General features: G+C 38.8%; 1 protein-coding gene across 2 annotated transcripts in view; it reads right to left on the reverse strand.

Moving 5' to 3' along the window:
* NCEH1 (neutral cholesterol ester hydrolase 1) overlaps window positions 1-24,581 on the reverse strand; it is a 56,122-nt gene that overhangs the window by 8,961 nt on the left and 22,580 nt on the right. Inside the window, exons 1-3 of one of the 2 annotated variants that reach the window (XM_074190932.1) lie at window positions 15,676-18,788; window positions 7,840-8,068; window positions 2,607-2,676 (exon numbers count right to left, since the gene is read on the reverse strand). In XM_074190932.1, coding sequence (XP_074047033.1) covers window positions 2,607-2,676; window positions 7,840-8,068; window positions 15,676-15,687 — 311 coding nt within the window. In that variant the 5' untranslated portion in view covers window positions 15,688-18,788. Of the gene's footprint in view, window positions 1-2,606; window positions 2,677-7,839; window positions 8,069-15,675; window positions 18,789-24,581 lie in introns of those variants that run through there. The other variant, XM_074190933.1, reaches the window with a different exon arrangement.

Below are 24,581 nucleotides of genomic sequence, written 5' to 3' on the forward strand. Positions count from 1 at the left end.
TCCAACAAACTTCTCCTCTTGGGTAAAGTAGGTGCTTAATGAATATTTGTTCAGATGAACTGTATTAAACCAAACCTCACTCTGAAACAGATTTGTATGCTCATGAGCAGTAATTCCTGATTCAGGTGAATTCAGAGCTGGGTCCAATGATTCTCAGAACTATTCATTCATTGCAGGTTGATGCATACTTATCCTTTATTTTTCTTGGAGTTTCCTTGTGTTTTCTTTCATAGCACAACTAACATGGAAATATGTTTTGCATGGCTGCTTCTAATCCAATTTAAACTACTTGCTTCTCTATGAGGGAAGGAGGGGAGGGAGAGAATTTGGAACTCAAAAAAATTTTTTAAAATAAATGTTAAACATTGTTTTTACATGTAATTGGGGAAAATAAAAATGTAAAATTTTTTAAACTATTAATTCATTTTATTTTTTCCAATATATGCAATGCAACAGTTTTAGGTAACAGTAAGAAGAAATACTGCAAGAAGAAAGAAATGTGCACAAATTATGTCCTTTAAAAAAAAACCCAGCCCAACCCATTGGTGAATAACAGATGGGAAATGTGGCATGACAGGGAGAGAGTGGGCAATTAAAGATATAACCATCAAATTAGGCTGCAAACAGGAGAGCAAAAAGCTTAAGAGATAATGATGCCCGAGATAAGGAAAATAAAAATATCACAGTAGAATGAGACAGCTTGCCACCTCATAGCTACAGAATAAAAAACCAGGATTTTCTAAAGTCTGAGACTTGTTTTCAAAACAGGCCACCCTGAGATCTTCAGAACCTGGCTGCTGCCTATTTTTCTTTAAAAAAAAAAATGTTACAAGGAGCCAAAGGGAAACGAAAAAGGAATAAACTAGTAAATTTTCTTTGAGTTATTTTTCTCTCTAATCCTGTGCAAAAATAACCAAAGTCTGAATCATGAAATAGAACTAGGTGTAGGTCTCCTTGCCCTGCAGGGTTGGATTCTCCCTAATCATTCACATATTTTGTGAACATTTGTAAATTGGTGAACATTATCAGCATAGCATGAAAATTAATTTTGCAGTAAGAAATGCAAAGTAATTGCAATTTCAAGATGCTTCCCCCAAAATTCCAAGATCACTCGTTTTATATTGGACTGTTCCTATTTTTGAAGGAGGGGCCAGTCCTTTCTCTCTCTTTCTCTTTTTTTAAGGTTTTTTCAAGACAAATGGGGTTAAGTGGCTTGCCCAAGGCCACACAGCTGGGTAATTATTAAGTGTCTGAGGTCGATTTTGAATCAGGTCCTCCTGACTCCAGGACCAATGCTCTATTCACTGTGCCACCTAGCTTTGCCTAGGCCAGTCATTCTTAAACTGGAGTCTGTGATCTAATAAAATTGATTAGGGGCGGCTAGGTGGTGTAATGGATAAAGCACCTGCCCTGGAGTCAGGAGTACCTGGGTTCAAATCTGGTCTCAGACACTTAATAATTACCCAGCTATGTGGCCTTGGCCAAGCTACTTAACCCTGTTTGCCTTGCAAAAACCTAAAAATAAATAAATAAAATTCATTAAATATAATTGGTTTCCTTAAGAGTCCTATTTTATTTTATACACTTAAAATCTAAGAGGGAGTCTAGGAGATGTCCAGGACTTAGCACATGGTAGACCCTTAATAAAGGTTGATTTATTGATTAAAGGAACCCAGGACACAAAATAGGTTAGGAATCCCTGGAGTAGATTAAAATACAAAGTCTTTTATTTGCTATTTAAAGTCTTTCTGATGAATGTTGTGGCTCCAGATTTTTCTTTTGTTTGTTTATTTTTTAGCTTTATTTTAAATTCCCTCACATGTAAAATAAGCTAAGACCATCTAAAATCCCTCCCAGCTCTATAAGAGTGTGTTGGTGTGGGGGAGGGGGAAGAGGGAGGGGTACAACCCTTGACTTCTCTTGCAGCTCTTGGCTCCTTCCTCATGACGAAAATTGTTTATATAACGACAGAAAATAGATCATGACAAATGTTAAATGGTCTGCCACTCCCTTTAATGATGTCCGTAATGTCATTATTTCAGTAAGGTCCTTATATTACTCCTCTTAAAATATTTATTCTTGATTAGGTTAATTTACAACACTTGATTAGGTGGGTTGCCCCATACCCTAGAGAGTCCCTACTAGAAAGTACTTACTACTCAGAGTATTAAATCCCCTACTAGAGATTTTACCTTGCAAAGGAACCTAGCTGAATCTCAACTTTGATTGTCTTTAACCCTGTTCCATTAAGAGTCACAGCATGAAGACCAAAACAGACAAAATGAAGTGGCTTTCCTTGTCCAGATTGCCAAGGATCAAGGGGGTCTCTTGAACAGGCCTTGCTGCCTCCTCTTCCTCCTCTCTTCTCCTAAAGGTATAAGCAGCTTTCCCATGGGGTTTTGGTGTTGGAAGATCCATTGTGCTTTGTACTCCTGCCTCCCCCCAACTTGTCCCAGACTAGCAAGTTTGCTGCCCTGTTATCTCAACTCATGGTTTTTTAAGTCACTTCAGGACTTGCCATTGGAAGGCATCAGGGTTGGACCAAACCATCTCTAAGAATCCTCCCAGCTCTAAAATGCTCCATTTCTCCCAAGAGAAATACTTACTCAACTGAGACGATGACAGAGTTCAGTTCCTCCGCCATTTTTGAACAGAGTTCATCGTAATAGCTAATTCCTGGAAGAGAAAGAATGATTGGTGTGAATCATCAATTGCTCTTAAATTTTTATCACCTCAACACAATTTCATTGAAGGCAGGTTACTCATGGTTTAAAAATCAAATTCCAAGATTAAATCTTTGCATTCATTCAATTACCTAAAATTATTTTTATTAAATTAAAATTACTTTTATTATTTTATTAAATTATTTTTATTAAAAATTGTATTTATTACTTTTATTAAAGTAATCATCTTTCCATTCATTCATTCATCTTTGTATGCATTCTTTTAAATATATGAATCTGTATTTCTCAAAGAAGACCATAACATGCTAGTGAGTTGAATTTGGGGGGTGGAGGTGGGGGACTGTGTGCAAAGTCACCAGCCTCACTTTCTCCTTCAGAGCTGTCTGGCTCCAGTGGCCTGATATGGATAAGGATGACTAGAGATGGCCCTGCCAAAGATGGGAGACCTTGGCCTTTTTTTATGGACTTTAGCAGGTCTCAGCTTAACTGAGGCAATGTCCATTCAGTGATCTAGACTTGGTAAGAAAGAAATGAAACAAAGAATGTTCTCTTTACAGAGTCAAAAAAAAATTGGTAGGGGAAACCCTATATGCCAAAAGAATAGGCCAAAGAGAAGGGGGAAAAGTCTTCTTTGGGGGGAGGGGGTGTGAGGAGATCATCCTGGATCTTGTTACCACAAAATGGAACCTTATCAGGTTACAACTAGTAAGCATCAAGTGTTGTCTGAGGTTGAATCTGCACTTATCATTCTGACTCTGCTGCCCTATCTACTGCCCCCTTCCAAAACCTTTTTGCTGTGGTCAGCATGCCAACTTACTATGGAGGGGTAAAGGAATAGTTTGTGAAGAAGGTAGACTGATATTTGGGTCAATTTTTTTTAAGTCAGAATTTTAGCAAGGTGAAGTTTGTTCCAAGCTCTATGAATCAACCAAGTCAAAGTTCCAGTTTGCTCTGACATCTGCATTCTAGCTGCCATCTTTATAGTTCTGCTCAGGTCATTCCCTCATACCTGATTTACACCCTTTCACCTTAATCCTTCAGAATGTCTGGCTTCCATCTAGGCTTAACTGACATCACCTCCACCAGTAAGTGTTTTCTAATCTCCCCAGTTCCTACTTCTTCCTTCTTCAAACCATTTGGCATGTGGCTGTGAATGGACATTGCTCTTCAGAATGTAAACTCTATGAGAATAGGAAGTTTGGGTTTTTTTTTTTTTAATATTTCTAGCACTGGTAGCCTGAGCTTTGGGGATTTGGATCTCTTAGATTTTCAGGACAAGATCATCCTGGATCTTGTTACAACACAGAACTTGTAACCATTCCCCTGAAAGGAGGAGCCCTTTTCTTTATCTCCTTCCCTTGGAGGCTGTTGTTAAGTTATTTCAGCCACGTCTAACTCTTCGTGACCCCATTTGTGGTTTTTCTTGGCAAAGATACAGGAGTAGACTGCCATTTTCTTCTCCAACTCATTTTATAGATAAGAAAACCTAGAGGGCAGCTAGGTGGCACAGTGGATAGAGCACTGGTCCTGGAGTCAGGAGGACTGACTGAGTTCAAATCTACCCTCAGATACTTGATAATTACCTAGCTGTGTGACCTTGGGCAAGCCACTTAATCCCATTGCCTTGCCCCCCAAAAAATAAGGAAACTGAGGCAAACAGGGTTAAGTGACTTGTCCAGAGTCACACACAGTAAGTGTCTGAGTTGTACTCAGAAAAATGAATCTTCTGGACTCCAGGCTCAGGGTCTATCCACTGCAACACCTGGGAGTCCTTTGGGATTACTTTCCATCTATTTATTTTCTCTTCTCCTCTCTCTCTCTCTCTCTTTCCATATATTTATTTATATATTACTCATAACAACCATGAGAACTTATATAGAGCTTTAAGGTTTCTCACCCAATCCTGGGAGGTAGGTGCTATTTTTAACCTCATTTTACAGATGAGGAAACTGAGGCAGGCAGCGGTTAAGTGACTTGTCCAGGATCATACAGCTAATGAGAATATGAGGCCATACTTGGAGTGTGTGTGTGTTGGGCGGGGGGGTGTCTTCCAGACCCAGACCCTCTTTGTACCTAGATATTTACATTGACTCCTCCACTGGAATGTGAGCTTCTGGAGCTCAGGGACTATTTTAGCCTTTCTTTGTAGCCCAGTGCCTGAACACAGTGAGTTTATTGACTAAATATCTGAAATGAACAAAATTATTCCAGGATGTAAAATCCAGGGGTCCAGCTCTTCTTTTAAAAGAAATAGAATTCAGTAGGAGGAAGTCAGATACTTCCTGTAGGAGGCTGGAAGGATGTTGGCTTGGTCCACTCTAGATGAGCCCGCAGGCCTGCCTCTCACTCTTTTGATCTTAGTCACAGTCAATTGATTTGTTTTGGTTTGTTTTCTTTTTTTGGTACACAGTCTGTCATTGTGTTCCACCTCCCACATAGACAGTCCATCTGGCTCTCGGCCTTTGTGATGGCCCTCCACTCTGCCTGGGATATCTTCATCATCCCTCAACATTTATATGGCAGTCATCATGATCATAGTACCTAGGACATGTTAACAGATCAAATAAATGAGTGATGACGAGAAGATGCCACCAAACCTGGTGGATACCATCACAAAGGCAGCTAGCCAGAAGGCCTGGCTATGTGGGAGGTGGAACACAAAGGTGGACTGAGTACCAAAGAACCAAAATAAACTAGTCGGTTAGTGTGAGGCTAAAGTGTGAGGAGACTGAGCTAGGGCAGGGCAGAAACTTCCTAGCCTACAAGCCATCTAACGCTGCTTCTCTCCCCCTACCAAACTAAACCAAATAAATAAAGTATTTTTATCACTTATATTTTCCAACATATCTCTCTCATCCTCCCTCCCCCACACCTTCCACCAAAGAGCGTCATCCTTTATGAATGTTTTCTTTTAAGAGGGGGGAAACAGTTCTGCAAAACAAATTTTTCTAAAAAGTCTGATAGTACATATAGTATTCCATACCCATAATCCCTCACCTCTATAAAGGATAAGAAAAGGCTTGGCAGGTTATTTTAAACTATGACAAAAAGGGAATGAGAAGAAAAGAAGTTTCACCAGGCCCATTATTTCTGAAAATTATTCTTTTCCTTCACAACTAAAGGAAAGAAGGGATGGATAGAAGAATGAAAGCAGGCAGCTTTTGTCTGTGTACCCAGCACAGGTATTATCCTTTTTCTTCCCCTGATGGCAGTGGGGAGAATGGATATCACTGGTATAGGAACTCCTAGATCAGCCCAGCTGTGCAGTTCAGCCTTTCAGGAACTATGCCCAGTGTCACAAAGCCAACACTTGTCAGAGGTGAGACTTGAACCTTTGAGACTTTATGACTCCAAAGTCTAATACAATGCTGTATGAGTAGCATTCATGAATGTTGGATTAAATTAACCCCATAGGTGCAAAACAACTGGGAATTTTTAAAAGATCATTTGTGCTTCAAGACTGAGACTCAAAAGAACCCTATTGAGGTGGGTAAAATATTTATCCATCTCCATTTTACAGATGAGAAAACTAAGGTACAGAGAAATAAAGGGAATTTTCTAAGGTCACAGAACCTCTGAAGAAGATTTGACCAACGTTCTATTTACTATCTGGACTTGCCTCAGTGACTTTTCCATTTTTCTATTTTCTAAGTCAGGGCTGGGGAACCTTTTTTCTGCCAAGGGCCATTTGGATATTTTTAACATCAGGGGTGGGATGTGAACCTAGGTTCTATGATTTCATCTCCATGAATTTCAACTTCTTCTGTAAAATCAAGGTATGTGTCCTAACATTTGGTCAAACATTTAATTAATTCACCCCTAAAAACTTCTAGATTTATTGAGGTTCTTCCACCCCTGCTCTATGATCTGAGCTAGGCAGGAGCTGAACATCAGAGCTAGGAGATTGCCAGCCTCCAAGCTAAGAAGAACTGGGGTCTGGTCTGACATCCTATCTAGGTGACTGTGGGTAAGTCCCTTAACCAACCTCAACTCCATGTTGCAACAAGAATGACAACCTGCATTGGTAAGGGGATTTTCCTCACTTAAGAATTTCCTATATCAATGAAATCACAGGTCCAAACAAAACCCTATCCCCTTCTAGGATCAACAGGGAGCCTCTGCAGGATTTTAAGAAAGGGCAGGAACTGGTCAGATCTGAATATAAGGGAGATGATGATGATGATGACCAAGTTGCTTAAAATTAGTCTGCTAATCCCCAATCACCATTTTAATGTGCTTATGATAATTTATATGTGATGCTTTGGATCTCAGGGTGCTGTCTTATAGCTTAGCTTGGAACTTTAGAGAAAATGGAAGTTCAGAGACAAGGCAGCTTTCATAAGACCCAAGGAGCAAGTGGAATGAGGTACACCAGGAAAGGCTACCCTAGCAGCTCTTCACCATTCCCATGGAGACTGGATTGAGTCTGGGGCTATGATGCATAGATTTAGAATTAAGAACGGACCTGAGGGGGCAGCTAGGTAGTGCAATGGATAGAGCACCGGCCCTGGAGTCAGGAGTACCTGGGTTCAATTCTGGTCTCAGACACTTAATAATTACCCAGCTGTGTGGCCTTGGGCAAGCCACTTAGCCTCATTGCCTGCAAAAAAAACTAAAAAAAACACAAAAAACAAAAAATGGACTTGAGAAGCCATCTAGTCCGGCCCATTCCTTTACAAAAGGAAGGGTGAAAAGGCATGAATCTTAAATTAAGAACTAGAAGGGCCTTCAGAATTCCAACCCCTCATTTACAAGCTAAGGCCCACAGAAGATAGGTCAAATAGATTAATTAGTGGCAGAGCCAGGATTCAAATCCCACTAAGTTTAAATCAAGGAGTATTTCTCAAGCACCATACCACTCTCACTATATTACTTTTTGGGGGGTGGAAGAACTTGCAAAGCGGTATGGCTGTTACTTTTATTTGGGAAAATTGGTTTTTAGATACTCTCATGAAGTTCACAATTATTGTATTCAATGCATAGAAAAATACTTGAACACAGCTTATAGGCTCTACTTTAAAAAAAACAAAACTAATTGTTTTTCTGTATTTTAGTAGGGAAACTTTTATGAAATGTACTTTAGAAAGTCTGTCAATGAACTAGCAAATACTACCCTAACTCCATCCAGAACCATTAGCGTTTTCTAAAAACATACTTGCACTTGCCAGGGCCCATCCTCCTCCATGGATGTAAATAACACCACTCTTCAATGGTTCTTTGGTCTTTGGAAAACCTTCAAAAACTCTGACTTCAACACCATCAAAATTGGTATCTGTGATCTGAACATTCTTAGATGACCATGCACTTTTCCTGCCGAAAGAAACGATGATGAAATTCAGGGCGATGAGATGGTGGCTGAGGCCCATATCCTGGATCAGTTGACTCTGAAAAGCGAGGCAGAGAATTAAGAAGTATTTCAGATATGGCTTCATCAAAACTTACTTGAATGATTGACTGATTCAGTATTTACTCAGTGAGCTAGTGCCTATGGGAAAATGGGGCTGGATCAGAGATATGAAAAGGAATCACATCAAGAGTAACAAGCTAGAAGAGCTGCCTAACATGGGTCATTTCATTTGGTCATCACAATGGCCCTGTGAAATAGGTACTATTATTAATTCCCATTGCCCATGATCACAGAACTAAATTTAAGTATATAAGGCAGGATTTGGATTCAGTTCTTCCTGACTTTAAATATAATACATTATATCCAGACAGTGTCTACAAGGTATATGCAGTTCACAGATACACACACACACACACATACACACACACACACACACACACACACACACACACACACACACACACATCTGATGTTCACACTTCACTAGCAAAAGGTGTAGTTAACAATAGTTTCTGTTTATATGGCATGTTTCCATATAGTAAATCATTTGAGGTTCACAACAACCCTGGGGGGATAGGAGCTACATTATTCTCTTCCTTTTATGAGGTTCAGGGAAGTTAACTGACTCATACAGGGCCACCCAGGTAGTTAAGTGCCAGAGGCAGAATTCAAATTTAGGTCTTTCTGACTCCAAAATCCTGTATCCTATACTGTATGAGGTGCCATAGATTCACCAACCAAAGCACAAAAGAGAGGCAAAAAAAATTTTTTTTACATTGTTTATTAACATTACATTGAATTGTCAATTTTATAAAGTCAAACTTTTGCCTTTCACAAGAATGCAATGCTTGTAAACAAAAACCTTATTAAACTTTTAAAATTAAGCCTCTTGCTGCTCTGCCGAGTACTTGAACAACAAGGATTTTTTAAAATAACAAATCTTTGACCTTACAGAGCTTATAGTTGAATGAGGAGAGGGAGAGGTGGGGAGAGAGGGAAGGGGAGGCATGCACAAATCAGAATAATGCAATCAGTCAAACAATCAACAATCATTTATGAAGCACCCATTATGTTAAATGCTGGAGATACAAAGAAAGGCAAAAGATAGTCCTTGTTCTCAAGGAATTTTCTTTCTTTCTTTTTTTTTTTTTTTTTTTGCAAGGCAGATGATGGGGTTAAGTGGCTTGCCCAAGGCCACACAGCTAGGTAATTATTAAGTGTCTGAGACTGGATTTGAACCCAGGTACTCCTGACTCCAAGGCCGGTGCTTTATCCACTATGCCACCTAGTCACCCCTTCAAGGAATTTTCGATCTAATGGGGGAGACAAGCAGCAAATGTGTACAAAAAGCTAAAGAATGGATAAACAGGAATTAACTAACAGAGGAAAAACATTGGAATTAAGAGGGATCTGGAAAAGCTTCCTGTAGAAAGAAGTATTCAAGGTAGAATAATAGTGTGAATGTCCAGTTGACAAGTGTTACATGAATTAGGGACTGGAAAATCACCTTCACTTGGGGAGGTCAGAAAGGATTTCTCAAGTGAATTTTGAAGGATTCAGAGAGAGATGAAGGAGGAATCTGTGGTTTGGGTGCAAAGTTGGCTTGGCCAAAATAAGGTTGAATCCACAGAAGTTTGGAAAACTGGAAGAATGGAATGAGGATTTGCTTTTGTAACTTTTGTTGACCATGATTCATTGACAAAATTATTATTCAGAAAAGGCATACTACTGATGGAGTACTGGCCCTGGAGTCAGGAGTGCCTGAGTTCAAATCTGGCCTCAGACACATAATAATTGCCTAGCTGTGTGACCTTGGACAAGTCACTTAATTCCATTGCCTTAAAATAAAATAAAAAAAAAAACACCAAGATATGCAGTCTGCTGACAAAGGGCTTGTAGAGAAGACTCCAGAGATTGCACAGATGGGTTATAGAAGCATCTTTGGAGGAGACAAAGAAAACGTTGACTGTAGTGAAAACTCTGGTGGAAAAGGTGGCTACTACTGTTGTAAGCAGAAGCAGTTATGGAGATGGAATAGTAGGCTTAATGGAATAAATGGAAAACTCTGGTGTTAAAGGTGGTTACTGTTGTTGTAAGTAAAGATGGAATAGTAAGCTTAATGGAATGAACGGAGAAGGTGGAAACCATGGAGATGTTGACTTCAGTAGTAAAGGGGCTTATGATGGAGGTAGATGAGGATGTGGAAACCAAGGCAGTTTGTGTGATGTTGCTTTTGGAGGATATGATGTTTACAGTGAAGGAAGAATTATGGTGATACTGAAAACTAGTGATTCGGAAATGAAAGCGGGCAACCAAATTTATGGACAATTGAAAGGAGCTCAGACAGTTCGCCTCATTGTGCTTATGAATATAGTGATGAAAGATGTGGCTATGATAGCGGAAGCTTCTAAAAAAAAACTCATCACAAAAGAGCCGTACTTCTTTGAAAGGAGAGTGGGTAAGAAGTCATTAGGAAAGTTACTGGGTACTTGGAGATAATCATCCCAATGCATTAAAGGAACTATAAAAATTAAGCACAGAAGGAACAAGAATCTCTGGTCAGAACGGTTATTGCTCAACTGCAAATAACTCTGCTAACAAGCAAGAGCTTAGTTTTACACTTACGTTTATTTAGGAAATTCTTCTCATTCGAGCTTCTCATAGCAACAATTTTGCAAAACGGGCAATAATGTCACAGATGTGAATTGAAGTTGTTGAACCATTGTAGCTTTTTATCTGTTTCCCTTCATAGAGACTGTACATAGCGTTCTGTAAATTGAGCTGATGCTAATCAGCAGTAAATAAGGAATTCTTTACTTTTCAATATTTCTATAATTGTTTTCCTGTAATTTAGTAGGGAAACTTTTATGAAATGTAGTTTAGAAAGTCTGTCAATGAATTGTCTATATTCTGGGAGGCAGTGAGTGGATACAGAGCTCACTCTGAAGTCAGGAAGACCTACATCCCCAAGCCTATCTCTGATATATGTTGACTGTGAGATCCTGGGCAAGGGTTGCAGATGGCTCTCTAGGATGTTAAACTTCAGAGAAGGAGCTAATCTTTTATAGTAGGAGTTCTCCATCAGGTCTAAATGAGGGAAAAAATCATAAGGTGGAAACTGGAACTAAAAAAGAAAAGTCAGAATTCCTTTGGATATTACGCAGCAGGACGAGCACTGGAACAACAGAGTGTCTATGCAGTACATGTGAATGTGGGGGAGATGCCCTGGATTGGGAGACAAGGAGGTCCTGAACTGAATCTTGCTTCCAACACTAGCTGTTCACTCTGGGTGGCTCTTCAGTTTTCCCATTTTTTAAATGAGAGGGTTAATAAATTTGTTGATTCCTCAGACTCCTTCTTTGCTTTAAAACCTATGGCTTTCCCCCTATATCATCCATTGAAAGGGAAAGTACTATGGGGCTAGCTTGTGTCGGCATGTCCAGGCTTTAATAACATGTCTAGCATAGATATGCAGATAAAGCATTTATTAGGCCTTACTATATATCATCATGTGTGCAATCCCTTGAGATCAAATTTAACACTCAGAGGAGTCTTACTTAGTTATTGACTAAAACTACTGATGGAAGATTGGTGATTTCCAAATCTGGCTTTGCAGTAGCCCAGGGTATTTCCAGTGTGCCAATGATGACCCAAAACTCATCAAAGAAAAGTCTTTTAATTCCCTTTATTAAGTGACTAGCATAATGATTTCTTTGAAAATGCAATGTTTGGTACTTTTAGGGGAGGGAGAATGTTTTTGTTTAAAAATCAAATTGAATTGAAACTTCACAAAGGCTTTTAAACCACTGATCTAAAATGTTGCTGCAAGAACTATGCCTATTATCTCTTCCCAGTTAAAAAAAAAAAGTTCATGAGAAAAGCTCTAGCAAAAGGGGGTGGGGGTGAAGAAAAGAAAGAAGAAAGAGAAGGTTTAAAGAATCAAGAGAAGATCTACAATGAGGAACTGTTTTTCCCTCTCTTCTCTCTTGGTCCCATGTTGAGATCCAGTAGTTCCTTCCACATCCAAAAGAGGAATGTCAAACAGAAAAGTGACTATGATCAAATAAACCAGGGGGCTAGGGCATGCATTCCAGGCTTCCCAGGGACAGGGAAAGTAAAGAGATCAAAGATAGGGTCTGTTCTATGTATTCATGTAATCCTCTTCTCCCCAGGCTCCATCCCTACAAGAATTAGACCTGATGGGGGAAGGGAGTGTGATTGATGGATGAGTTTGTAAGGGTATTCTGAAAGAGGAAGCAAAAAAGAAGCCTACACTAAGAGTTCTGAAAGCTAGAGCAGATCTGGTTTTAGAATCAATACCCCCAGGGGATCGATCTCCAGAGATTTCCAAAATTCTCAAGAGAAAAATCTTAGTTCTCCTTATGAAGCAACTGGCTTGGTGATTATTATTATGTTTTTTAACGCAACATCCAACAATTATAGACGAAAGTCCAAGTCCTCACAAGGTATAGTATAGTAGGGAGATTAGACACAAGGATAATTACAAATAATATGAATTATTATACAGTGTCCTGGACAAGTGACCCAACATACTGATGCTTATAGATTTGCATATGCCAGTTTGTATTTCAAGACTAAAGATTCAGGGAAGATGTAGGCCTACATTAGTAAAGGGTATTTTCTCACCTTGAAGTTCTGGCTGCAATGGAATCACAGGTTCCGACTGTAGCCTTATAGATGCATTAGAGAAGATCCAAATCTCCAAATCAGAGAATTTCAGAATGGGAAGGGACCTTAGAGACCATCTAATCCAACCCCCTACATGAGGACCAGGCAGGGTAGATGTCTAGGGTCATAAGAGACAGTAAACTACCCTAGACTTCAAATGTCATATTCTTTTCCAAAATATCACATCATGATCTCGAACTGCAAAAGCTTATTTCTATTACTAAAACACCAATTCATTAAAATCTGTATTAGTCCTAATGTAACATTTCAGGTAGAATAACATGGTTCTTTTTGAGACAAAAGGAGAATTCCTAGAGCCCTTGTTGTAAGCATTACTTTTTAGTTTTTATTTTTTCCTCAGAAGAGTTGAAAGAGAAAGAGGAATCTGTTATGTTCCCATTCAGTTCCTGAAACCAAGGTCATTCCTTGTTTGTGCTTCTCACCAAACTCCCCAGAGGAGGAAGAATCTTTTTGGCCTGAATCTAGGATCTGTCCTGCTGATCCTTCTTTATTTCCCCAGGAATGGCCCCAATCTTAACTTTAACCCATTAGATTTTTGCCTACTAAAGCAAAAAAGATCTTGGTCATAGGTCTCTATATTATCAAAAGGAGAAAGAGGTAAATCACCCAAAGCTGGGAAAGTCATATGCACCATAGGAGGATCCCAAATGAGCAGGAAGTGTCTCAAGTGGAAGTCAGATACTCAGCTGACACCCCTTCCCCATTTCAAGCTTCAAGTAAAATCTGGTCATCTGATGTATACATATATAAATAGACATACACACATACCTAGATCCACATTTGTATATGCTTTTGGATATTCATATGTATTTTATACATGTAGGTTCATATATGTTCATATACACACACATAATATATGATATAAGAATACACTAGGTACATGTTCACAAGTAAAAGTGACATTTTCCTTACTAAAAAATAAGTTCATGAAAAGTTCATGAAAAGTACTTTTTAAATAATGGTGTATATAAAAAAGAATTCCTAGTTTCATATATAATTTTCTTTCATCTTGTTCTGCTGAACCATTTATTTGAAAATACTCATTTTAGCTGGTGTTGAAGTTAGAATTTTTTAAATGGAAGGAAAATTAAAATCAAACTAATGATGTTTTTTTTAATGACAATATGCCACCTTAGTTTGACAATGGGCCTTCACAGAGTTGCTTTTAGCTCAATTTAGTGAGGTTCAGTTTCTAAAAAGTCCAGTTCCAGGACCCTGGAACTGGAACCTCGTTCAGAGAGGATTGTCCATTGTTACCATTGTCCCTCTAATGCTAACTGGTCCTAATATCAGTTTCCTCTCCTTTGCTTTACAGACCTATTAATATCAATAGGTCACACAGAAGACTTAGAGCAAAAACAAAAGCCTTGGTTGTCTGGGGACCTCCCAGTGCAAATCCTCGAACACTACACACCAGGGGCCCCTCTCTTTTTGGTGAAGAAATTCGATCGGTTTTTGTTTCTTCCCCTCCCTCCTAGAGAGTGCAGCAGACTCAGAGAAAGGACTATGGAAGCAGTAAACTTGGGAAAGTTTTACAAGGTAGGAATCACAGAACTGTTGATTTAGGGCTGGATAACACCCAAGAAGTTAAAACCTTCATTTCCTAGAGGAAAAACAGTTCCACCAGGGAGGGAGAAGCAATTTGCCCAAAACCACCCTGGGAGCATTCCATAAAACAAATACTTGAACTCTGACCTACCTTTCCAACCCTGTAGTGCTTCCCTCTTCAAACACTCTGGTTCAACTAAATTGGCTTTTTTTTTTTTTTTTGGCTGTCTTTCATACAAAGCACTCCATCATTCATATTTTTTTTTTAGACTTTGCAAGGCAATGGGGTTCAGGGGCTTGCCCAAGGCCACAAGGCTAGGTAATTATTAAATGTCTGAGGCCAGACTTAAACTCAGGTACTCCTGACTCCAAGGCTGGTGTTCTATCCACTTCGCCACCTAACCACCCCCAATCATTCATATTAAAAAAAAAAACTTTTTAAAAATATCTCTTTTTTTGGAGGCTGGGTTCTCATCAGAATTTCCCCCTGCTCCTCCCCTTCCGAAAGTCTTCCTATATATATTATTAAAGACAAAAAATGAAAAGGGAAGCTTCTGATGTGATACTTGAAGCTATGCTTGCTCTTTGTAACTTCCCAACATTCTCAACATCCCAGCAACCCAACATTTTGATTTGGAGGTGGCAGAGCTTTCTTTTTACACTGTTGTGTAGTCATATTGCATATTATTTTCTTGCTCTATTTACTTATTCTTCATCAGTTTATGTAACTCATTTCACAATTCTCTATATTCCTCATACTAATTATTTCATCTTAAAACAGTAACATTTCATCCACATGGTAAAACAGATTTGCCTGTTGATGGACGCTGACTGTTCCCAGTGTCTGACCTGTACTTGTCTTCCTTTCTCTCTCCCTCTCTCAGAATCCTTAGCTTCCTTCAAGGCTCAGCTTTTCTGATGTCCGAACCTACTTGCACCCTCCCTCTGAAATTGTCTCAGATCTATTCAGTATATCCCTACATAGGGAAACCTCTTTTTGATGATTTGTTAGCAAAAGGTTGGACAGAATATATTAGTCTAGGTAGTTATTAGGTGTGATCAGCTCACAGAACCTCAGAGTAGGAGAGGACCCTAGACATGGACCCATCTAGTACATAGGAATAGTAACCACACCCCCTCCCAGGGTTGTTGTGAGAACAAAATGGGATAAAATTTGTAAAGTCTGAAAATCCTAAAAGTATCAGATCAATATTCATGTTGGTTATTCTTATTCTGATTATTTGGTAGAGCAATATATACACACATACATATATATGAGCATATGTGTATATATGTGGAATATATCTATTCTAATATTCCATCAGATCCATGACCTCCCCAATATAAATAATCCTTTCAATGATGCAGAATGCAATCCTTCCATACCTGCCTTCCCATCCAGTGAGACCCCCATTTCTCCTAGAAATGCCTTTGAGTCATGAGAAAATAAAGCATGAAGATACCAACTTGACTTGTAGGTCACCATTTAGGGAAATCATTTGATGGGCTTGGATTGAATCCTCCATGATCAAAAAGACAGATTTATCTTCATCAAATTGATCCATGGTTCTATACCCTAGGAATACAAAGTCGAAAATGAAGACATCATGCCCTCAAAGGAGTTTATAGTCTAAAGAGAGAACATGTATATATGTTACCCAATCAACATACATTTATTTGGCTCCTTCTTAGTTCATAGACAAAAGTGAAACAGTCTCGGCCCTCAAGTAACTTTTTTTTTTTTTTTAGATTTTTGCAAGGCAAATGGGGTTAAGTGGCTTGCCCAAGGCCACACAGCTAGGTAATTATTAAGTGTCTGAGACCAGATTTGAACCCAGGTACTCCTGACTCCAAGGCCGGTGCTTTATCCACCTAGCCGCCCCTCCTCAAGTAACTTTTAATCTCTCAATACAAAGTACAACATCAATGTCTCCCAAAAGATTCTCTTTCCAAATCACCCTCTAAAACTGGGTAGCCAGACTCCCACATCCTAGGGGAAAGGGGCCTTAGAAGTCAATGTGTCTACCAGCCTTATTTTACAGGTAAAGAAACTTGACCACTGGGCATCTTAATGGATGGGGTTCTGGACCTGGAGTCAGGAAGATGCTTCTTCCTGAATTGAAAACTGGCCTCAGACATTTGCTAGCTGTGTGTTCCAGGACAGATCACTTCAGCCTGTTTACCTCAGTTCCCTCATCTGTAAAAGGAGCTGGAAAAGGAAACGTCAAACCCAAATGGGGTCACAAAGAATCAGACACAACTGAAGAGAAAATAAACAACAACGAAAACAAAACTAAGGATGAGAGCTGCTGACCAGGGCCTGGGGTGTATTTGAAGTGAAGTCTCACTAATTCTGAAGCCAGCTCTCTATCCACTACATTATGCTGCTAAATTTACAGCAATTCCAAAGACCTGTCATATTGGTACTGAGGCTACCACACCCCCTTTAATTGCAAGAAAAATAATAGGGGTGTGGGAAATATGCTCAAAGAGAAGGAAAGGGGGGATTAGCTGCTTACTCCTAATAGCATAAACAAAGATCCCTAGGTCTACAGACCTAAGACACAATAGTAGGAGTGGTTGGCACACATAGCCAGAAAAAAAATCACTTTCTACCAGGATGTATTTGCCTTCAATTAGTGTGCATCTGTACACCCAAACAGTCTAATCTAATCCATTCATTCAAAACTTCAAGGAACTGCTTGGCATGTGAGCTCATTAGCTGTGAGTCTTAAAATGAGATATTTGTAAAGTACCTGGCAATAAATGCTTGCTATCTCCCTTCTTCCCTTCCTTGCTTCTTTCATTATCACACCTGTTGTTCCTTATCTAATCTTAAACCAGATTGTGAGTGCAAATCCTTCCATTCTTATAGTCTGAAGCTCAGAGAGTTGATAAGATTTACTCAGTATCATACAGCAAGTCAGTGGTAGAACCAGGTTGATAAAACAGGTCTTCTACCTCCAGATTCCGCCAGAAAACATTGCATCGGTTTCGATGAGGTCTCACTCATCCTCGTAGGCTGCCTAGAACCCCACATTCTTTCAAGTTAATCCCTTTTCACACCACCCAAAGAGAAAATTCTATTGTTGGTGGGTCATTTCCAACTTCCAAAACCCATGGGTGTCTTCTTGGCAAAAATACTGGAGTGATTTCCCATTTCTTTCTCTGGTGGATTTAGGCAAATAGAGGTTAAGTGGTTTGCCTAGGGTCACACAGCTAATAAATGTATGAGGTCAGATTTGAATTAAGCACCCAGGACTCTATCCACTGAGTCATCTAGCTACCTCCTCAAAGAGAAAAGATATGATGAACACAGAACACTATTATTTATTTTGTATTCTGAATGGATCTGTGATTTACTTTAATAGAAATTCAGAAACCTCCAGAGCTTTCTTCAGTTTCTCCTGACTTTATAAGAATGCCAGTCAGTACCTGGTGGGATCCACCTGTCCTCTCCAGCTCTTGGCATATGACTAGCTCATCTTCTCTTCCAATCTGATGACATCTATTACAAATATACTTTTTTCAAAGTTCCTCATTGTTATATGAGGAATTTTACCCAGGAATTTGTCTTCAGGTAATTGCAAAGGATCTTTCATGATGCTAGACCTCCCCAGAAACAAAGTGATCCTTTAATTCCAATATTCTACATTTACTTCCTATGTATCTCCAAGCAGGTCAGCTGACTTTCAGTAATTCTCAGTTGATGATGATGATGGTGATGACATGTGTCTTTTGTTTTTGAAAAAGAGCTAGACATCAGGGAGTGATACCATGACATACTCATGAATTGGATCTCAGTGAGGGGGGTGCTGTGCTAGGTCACCAGCCACACTTTCTCCTCTGAAACCATCTGATCCTAGTGACCAGATATGAATCAGGACAACTGGAGATGACCCTGGATGTGAGGTATTCAGGGTGAAGTGACTTGCCCAAAGTCACACAACTGGGAACTCAAGTCTTACTAATTTCAGGGCCAGCACTCTATCTACTGGGCCATCTAACTCCAGGGGTACAGTTGGTTAGTATAAGGTACTTTAAACAGCAATGCAGCTGTGGTGATGCAGAGGCTGTGAGTTCAGTCCTCATCTGGAGCACTTATACAATTTGAGAATTGGACTTGATGTCTGAAGTCTCTGACAGAAATAAGGTCAGTGAATTCTACTATTTCTCTGCTGCTTTTCCCCCAACCCAGTGAAACATACACATACAGTGATGTCATTTAAACCAAGAACCACGTAGCCTCCCTATAATTAATCATTCATTCCTTGTCCCCCTCATCCCTATAGAGTTCTAGTCTCATTCCTGTCTCACCCTATCCTGCAGTCACAGTTCAAGAAAAGTAAATCTGCATTTTCTAATTCTTCCCCAATTCTGAACTTTAACCTAGAGCATCATCCATTTTTTTATTTTAATTTAAATATTTTATTTATTTGTTTTTTCCTACTATATGCAAGGGTAGTTTTTTAACCAATTGAGATTTTGAGTTTTACATTTTTCTCCCTCCCTTTCTTCCCCTTCCCCCAACGGAAAACAATCTTATATAGCTTTTACATTTATAACCATAGAGCATCCATTCTTAAACCTCCTTAGAAAAAAAAAATCCACAATCTCAGACTACCCCTTCCCAACTTTGCCAACCTTCACTGAAAGGAAACATCTGGATGTAACTTCTCAAGGATCTAGACAACTCTCTCTAAGATGCAAAGAAGATGCTATTCTTTTTGGTAGAGGGAGCTTCCTCCTTGAGAGGAAACTACAACTCAAATCCAAAAGTCTAAAAGGAAGGAGGAAGGGGAGAAGGAGAAAGAAGAGATGGGACATCTGTTATGTAGGGGGGAAGAAAGGAGGTTGTAGTGTTAAGGTAATAGAGGATAGATGTCAGAACAAGGCAGCAGCATCATCGAGCTAGTGTTAGAAGGGGGTCTCAGAGTCCACTTAATCTAACATTTATTTTAGAGATGAGGAAACGGAAGCCAATCAAAATGAAGAGACGGGCCCAAAATTAAACATGGATTTAAATCCCAGTCTCGGAATTCTAGAGCCAGTCCCCATCTGTTGTACAATACAGCCTCCCTTAATATGATCATATATAGTCTTAAGATCCATCCTCTTCTATAACTCATAAATCAGCCCTAAAAGGGATGGTTCTAAAACTACCCCACTCCCATAGTTCCCGTATAACCTTTTAATAAGGCAGGGCAACTGACTGTCAAGGCAGTCCTGGTTTGGGGAGTCTTCCAATTCACCACATTCAAATTAAAAGCATAGTTCCCTTCTCAAGTACCTCCTTTTCTCTTTTATTGATTTCAGCATTTTTCATGGCAAAGAGAGACTTTTAGATTTAGCCCCAGTTTACTCATTCATTCCTTGGTTTCTTCAACCGTGCCCCAGTGGGTAGCCATTCAGAGAGGCAATCTTTCACCAGCTGGGATCTATCAGGGAGCAGCCCCAATTCCCACCACCCATGCAAAGGAAAGTGATTGCCCTCCTTCTGCTCCTCCCATACTCATCGCCTTCCACCCCCCAACCCCAACCCAACACATTCCACTTCTTTGGGCCTCCTAAGCCTTGGATGTGGCCGACAGAAGGAGGGGGTAAAATAACAAAGAAAAGAAGAAAGATCTGATTCTAGAGATTCCAGCCCTTTCTTTCCCAAGCCTCTCTTTACCCCAAGGCTATTTAGAAAGTAGTTAGTTCACGCTTCCCAAAGGAGCTTTTAAAAAACAAAGCCAATTAAAGAAGTTTTTAAAAAACAAAGTCAATTCAAGAGCCTAGGGACCATTGGAGTTAAGTTTAAACTACATTTTAAGGAAGCAGGCAAAATCTTCATCCATTAATTGCTGCTCACTTAGTGTCCTCTTTAGCTCCCAGTTTGTAACAAGGCACCCTCATTTTTTTTTTTTGCAAAGCAATGGGGTTAAGTGGCTCACCCAAGGTCACACAGCTAGGTAATCATTAAATGTCTGAGGCTAGATTTGAACTCAGTACCTCTTGACTCTAGGGAGGATATCAAGAAAGGCAAAATAAATAAATAAATAAATAACCCTGTTCCCCAAGGAGAGCGTATTCTAAAACTGAAGACCAAGATAAAATTGCAGATTTTATCAGAGTAGAGATAGAAAATAATCTGAAAGGGAGAGCATTAGCAGTTGGGAGTGGGGGTCAGACATTTCAGTAGAAGGCCCAAGTAGTTGAAATATTAAGTGCATGGAGAAGAATTAAATATAAAAAGCCTGGAAAGACAGAAAGAGGGGAAAGTATAAAGGACTTTAAAAGTCAAATGGGATTTTTATATTGGATCTTGGAGGTAACAGGAGGCTATTAGAATTCAAGGAAGGGGAGATAATATGGTATGATCAGACCTGAATTTAGAGAAAAATCAACAGGGCAATTAGAAGACCATTACAGATGGTTCTATACAATTGGAGAAATATTTACTGCTCATGAACAGGCTGAACCAATATAATAATAGTGATGATTCTTCCTAAATTCATTTACTTTTTCAGTACCACATCAATCAAACTACCAAAAATTATTTTTTAGAGCAAGAAAAAAGAAAACAAAATTCATCTGTAAGAACAAAAGGTCAAAAATAGCAAGGGAATTTGTTTTGTTCTGTTTTTAGAAGAAAAATAAATCTGCATTTTCTAATTCTGATTCTAATTAGCCTGACCAGATTTCTAACTGTATTACATATATCATTACAAATATCATCATCTGGAGTGGCTAGGTGGGACATTGGATAGAGTGGGCCCCTGGAATCAGGAGAACCTGAGTTCAAATCTAGCCTCAGACATTTAATGATTACCTAGCTGTGTGACCTTGGGTGAGCCACTTAACCCCATTGCCTTGCAAAAACCTAAAAAAAAAAAAACCACCCACAAAAACAACAACAAAAAAACCCAAATGTCATCATCAAAACAATCTGGTATTGTACAAGAAACAGAGTGGGGGATCAATAGAATAGATTAGACACACAGGACACAACAGTAAATGACCATAGTAACCTAATTCTTGATAAACCTAAAGATCCAGACTTTGGGAATAAGAACTCACTATTTGATGAAAATTGTTGGAAAAACTGAAGAGCAGTTTGACAGAAAGTAAGTACAAAATAAATCAACATATCACATAGTATATCAAGATAGAGTCAAAATGAATAGCTGAGATAGACATAAAAAGTGTTATCATAAACAATTTAGGGAAACATAGAAAATTTTGCATGTCAGATCTATAGACAAGGAAAGAATTTATGACCAAACAAGAAAAAGAGAAAAATTTTGATTAGATTAAATTAAAAAGGGTTGCACAAATAAAACCAATGTGGTCAAGATTAGAAGGAAAGCGTTAAAATTGGGGAGAATTTTTTTAAAGCAAGTTTCTTTGATAAAGGGCTTGCTTTTCAAATATATAGGGTACTTGGTCAAATTCATAAAAATGTGAGTCATTTCCCTAATTGATAAATGGTCAAAGGTTATAAATGCAATTCTCAGAAGAAGAAATCAAAGTAATCAAGAGTTGTGAAACAATGCTCTAAATCCCTATTAATGAAAGAACTGCAAATTAAAACCACTGAGGCACCACTTCCGACCTATCAGATTGGCTAATATGACAGAAAAGGAAAAATGACAAAGAGAGATGTGGGACAACTGGAACACTAATCTACTGATGGTGGAGTAGGAAAATGATACAACCATTCTGGAGAGCGATTTGGACCAATGCCCGTAGGCTTATAAAAGAGGACATATCCTTTGGCTCAGCAATGTCATCATTGACATAAAGAGATCAAAGGAAAATATTTTTAGCAGTTCTTTTTGTGCTGCCAAAGAATTGGAAATCAAGGGCATCAGTCAATTGGGGAACGACTGAACAAGTTGTGGTATGTGATTGTGATGGAATGCTACTGTGCTATGGGACATAAAAAGGAATTTCAGAAGAACCTGAGGAGATTTATGTGAATTGAGAAGTGAAGTGAGCAGAACTAGGAGGCCACTGTACACAATTAACACCAAATGCTGTATTCCAATCAAATGGGAATGACTTAAGTATTCTGATCACTACAATGATCCCAGACATTTCTGACGTGGACATATTGAGTTGGATATGCCTATGAGATATACAATTTGAGATGTCCCAAAGGCAATTGTTGATATAGGACTGGGGTCAGGACCAGAGACTAGGGCATAGAAATACCTGGGAATCATTTACAGAGAGTTAAAGCATCCTGAATCCCACTCAGGTCTTTTATAGGACAATCACTTCTTTCCCCAACCCATCCTCCAAATAGTTAACCAATGGATATTCCCAGAAGGGTATCTGGTAATGCCATTTCCTTGCTCAGCAAGTCTCCATAGCTCCATATTCCCTCTATAATAAAATTGAACACCCATGCCACATCTGACATTTAAAGCCCCATATAATCTTTTTTTAGCTTTCCTTTCCAGGATTATTTATTTGTTTTTTTCCAACTCCTTAGACACTCTATCTCACATCTTGCATCTCCATTCCTTCACACAGGTCATCTCCCATGCCTAGACCTTTCTCTTAACACTTCATATACCTCTTACATGTGTTTCCTGATTATCCTTTCTGTTGATCCTTTTTCTTCTCATTCCAATTTAAATTCTCTGGTTTACGTTTGTGTTATATACAAAAATATATGTATATATATATTTCATAAAGGCATTTATATATTTATACAAATATATAAATATATATTTATACAAATAGTATGTATATATGTGTTTGTTTTTTGGAAATGATCAGGATTAACTGTATTACAGTTAGTGTCTGAGGTCAGATTTTAACTAGACTTCCTGACTCTAGGGCCATTGCACTATCCACTGTACCACTTAGTTATCCCTTAACTTTGTATAATTTATAAATAATAATTTATATAGGAACTGATACAAATTAAACAGAATCAGGAAAACAATAAATAGAATAACTGTGAGGATATAAATGAAGTGAACTCCCGAAAAGAAAAATCAAAACTGAACATTCTATAAACATACATTAATAGATATGAGAAAGCATCCCCTCCTTTTTGTGTAAATGGGAACCACCACTTTTTCAATGTGCTGAACTGCTTTCCCTGCCTCTTTTTTTTCCCTTCTTTCTCCTATTAAGTGGCTCTCTAGGGGCCAGGGGCTGGGAGTAGCTACATGTGGAAGTGTTGGTGATATACAAAAACAAAAGACAACAAAAATTACCCACAAATCAAGGCCTTGCTTTTCCTTTGTCTTTGTATACACAGCCTGGTATCTAGTTTTGTTTTTTTTAGGTTTTTGCAAGGCAATGAGGTTAAGTGGCTTGCCCAAGGCCACAGAGCTAGGTGATTAAGTGTCTGAGGCCAGATTTGAACTCAGTTACTCCTGACTCCAGGGCTGGTGCTCTATCCACTGTACCACCTAGCCATCCCTGGTATCTAGATTCTTAACAAATACTTGTGAAAATGAATAAAGGCACAACTAATAACAAATAACAAACTGGCATTTCTACAGCAATTCATGATTTGCAACCTTAAGTTTTTTTGCCTTCTTGATATATTCATAGCAAGGTTACCATAGTAACTGTGGGCACACTTCTATTTTTGGTCAAGAGATACCCCAATGAGGTATTACATAGTAGGGAAATCATATGAAAAGAAAAAAAAAGATAGCCAAGTCCTATGGCCAGAGAACTTTAATATCTTTGTAAAGGTAGTTGAGGAGTGGGGTAGATAAAGTGCCAGGATCTGGAGTTGGAAAGGTCCAACTTTGTGAGTTCAAATGCAGCCTCAGATTTGCCTCATCTGTAAAATGAGCTAGAAAAGGAAATGATAAGTCTCTCCAATAGCTTTGCCAAGAAAACCTCAAATAGGGTCACAAAGGGTTGGACACAACTGAACTTCAATGTTGAGACCTAAAGAAAGGCTCCCAGCATATTGGGAAGCCTTCCATAGTGAGAATATTTAAGAAAAACTGTATAGAATGAACAGATATGGATGTACTATAACCTATTTATTTGAAAAGGTCAAAAAAGGGATCATAGATTCACTGGTGTTACTAAGATTTATAAAGAATTAATAATGCAAAGAATATATCTATGGTAGGTTAAAAAAGAACACATATTAGATTACAGAAAACAATTTGATCCTTTCACCCAACCCTAATGTATTGCTTTCAATGAAAACTGGATTGAAGGATTTTTTTTTCAACTTTTTTTAGCTCCTAGAGGATGTCTGTGTTTGTGTTTGTGTGTGTGTGTGTGTATAAGCCAGTAATGTACTCTTTTGTTTTGCTTGA

This window comes from Macrotis lagotis, chromosome 6, assembly GCF_037893015.1.
Source record: "Macrotis lagotis isolate mMagLag1 chromosome 6, bilby.v1.9.chrom.fasta, whole genome shotgun sequence".
In the NCBI taxonomy this organism is placed as follows: Eukaryota; Metazoa; Chordata; class Mammalia; order Peramelemorphia; family Peramelidae; genus Macrotis; species Macrotis lagotis.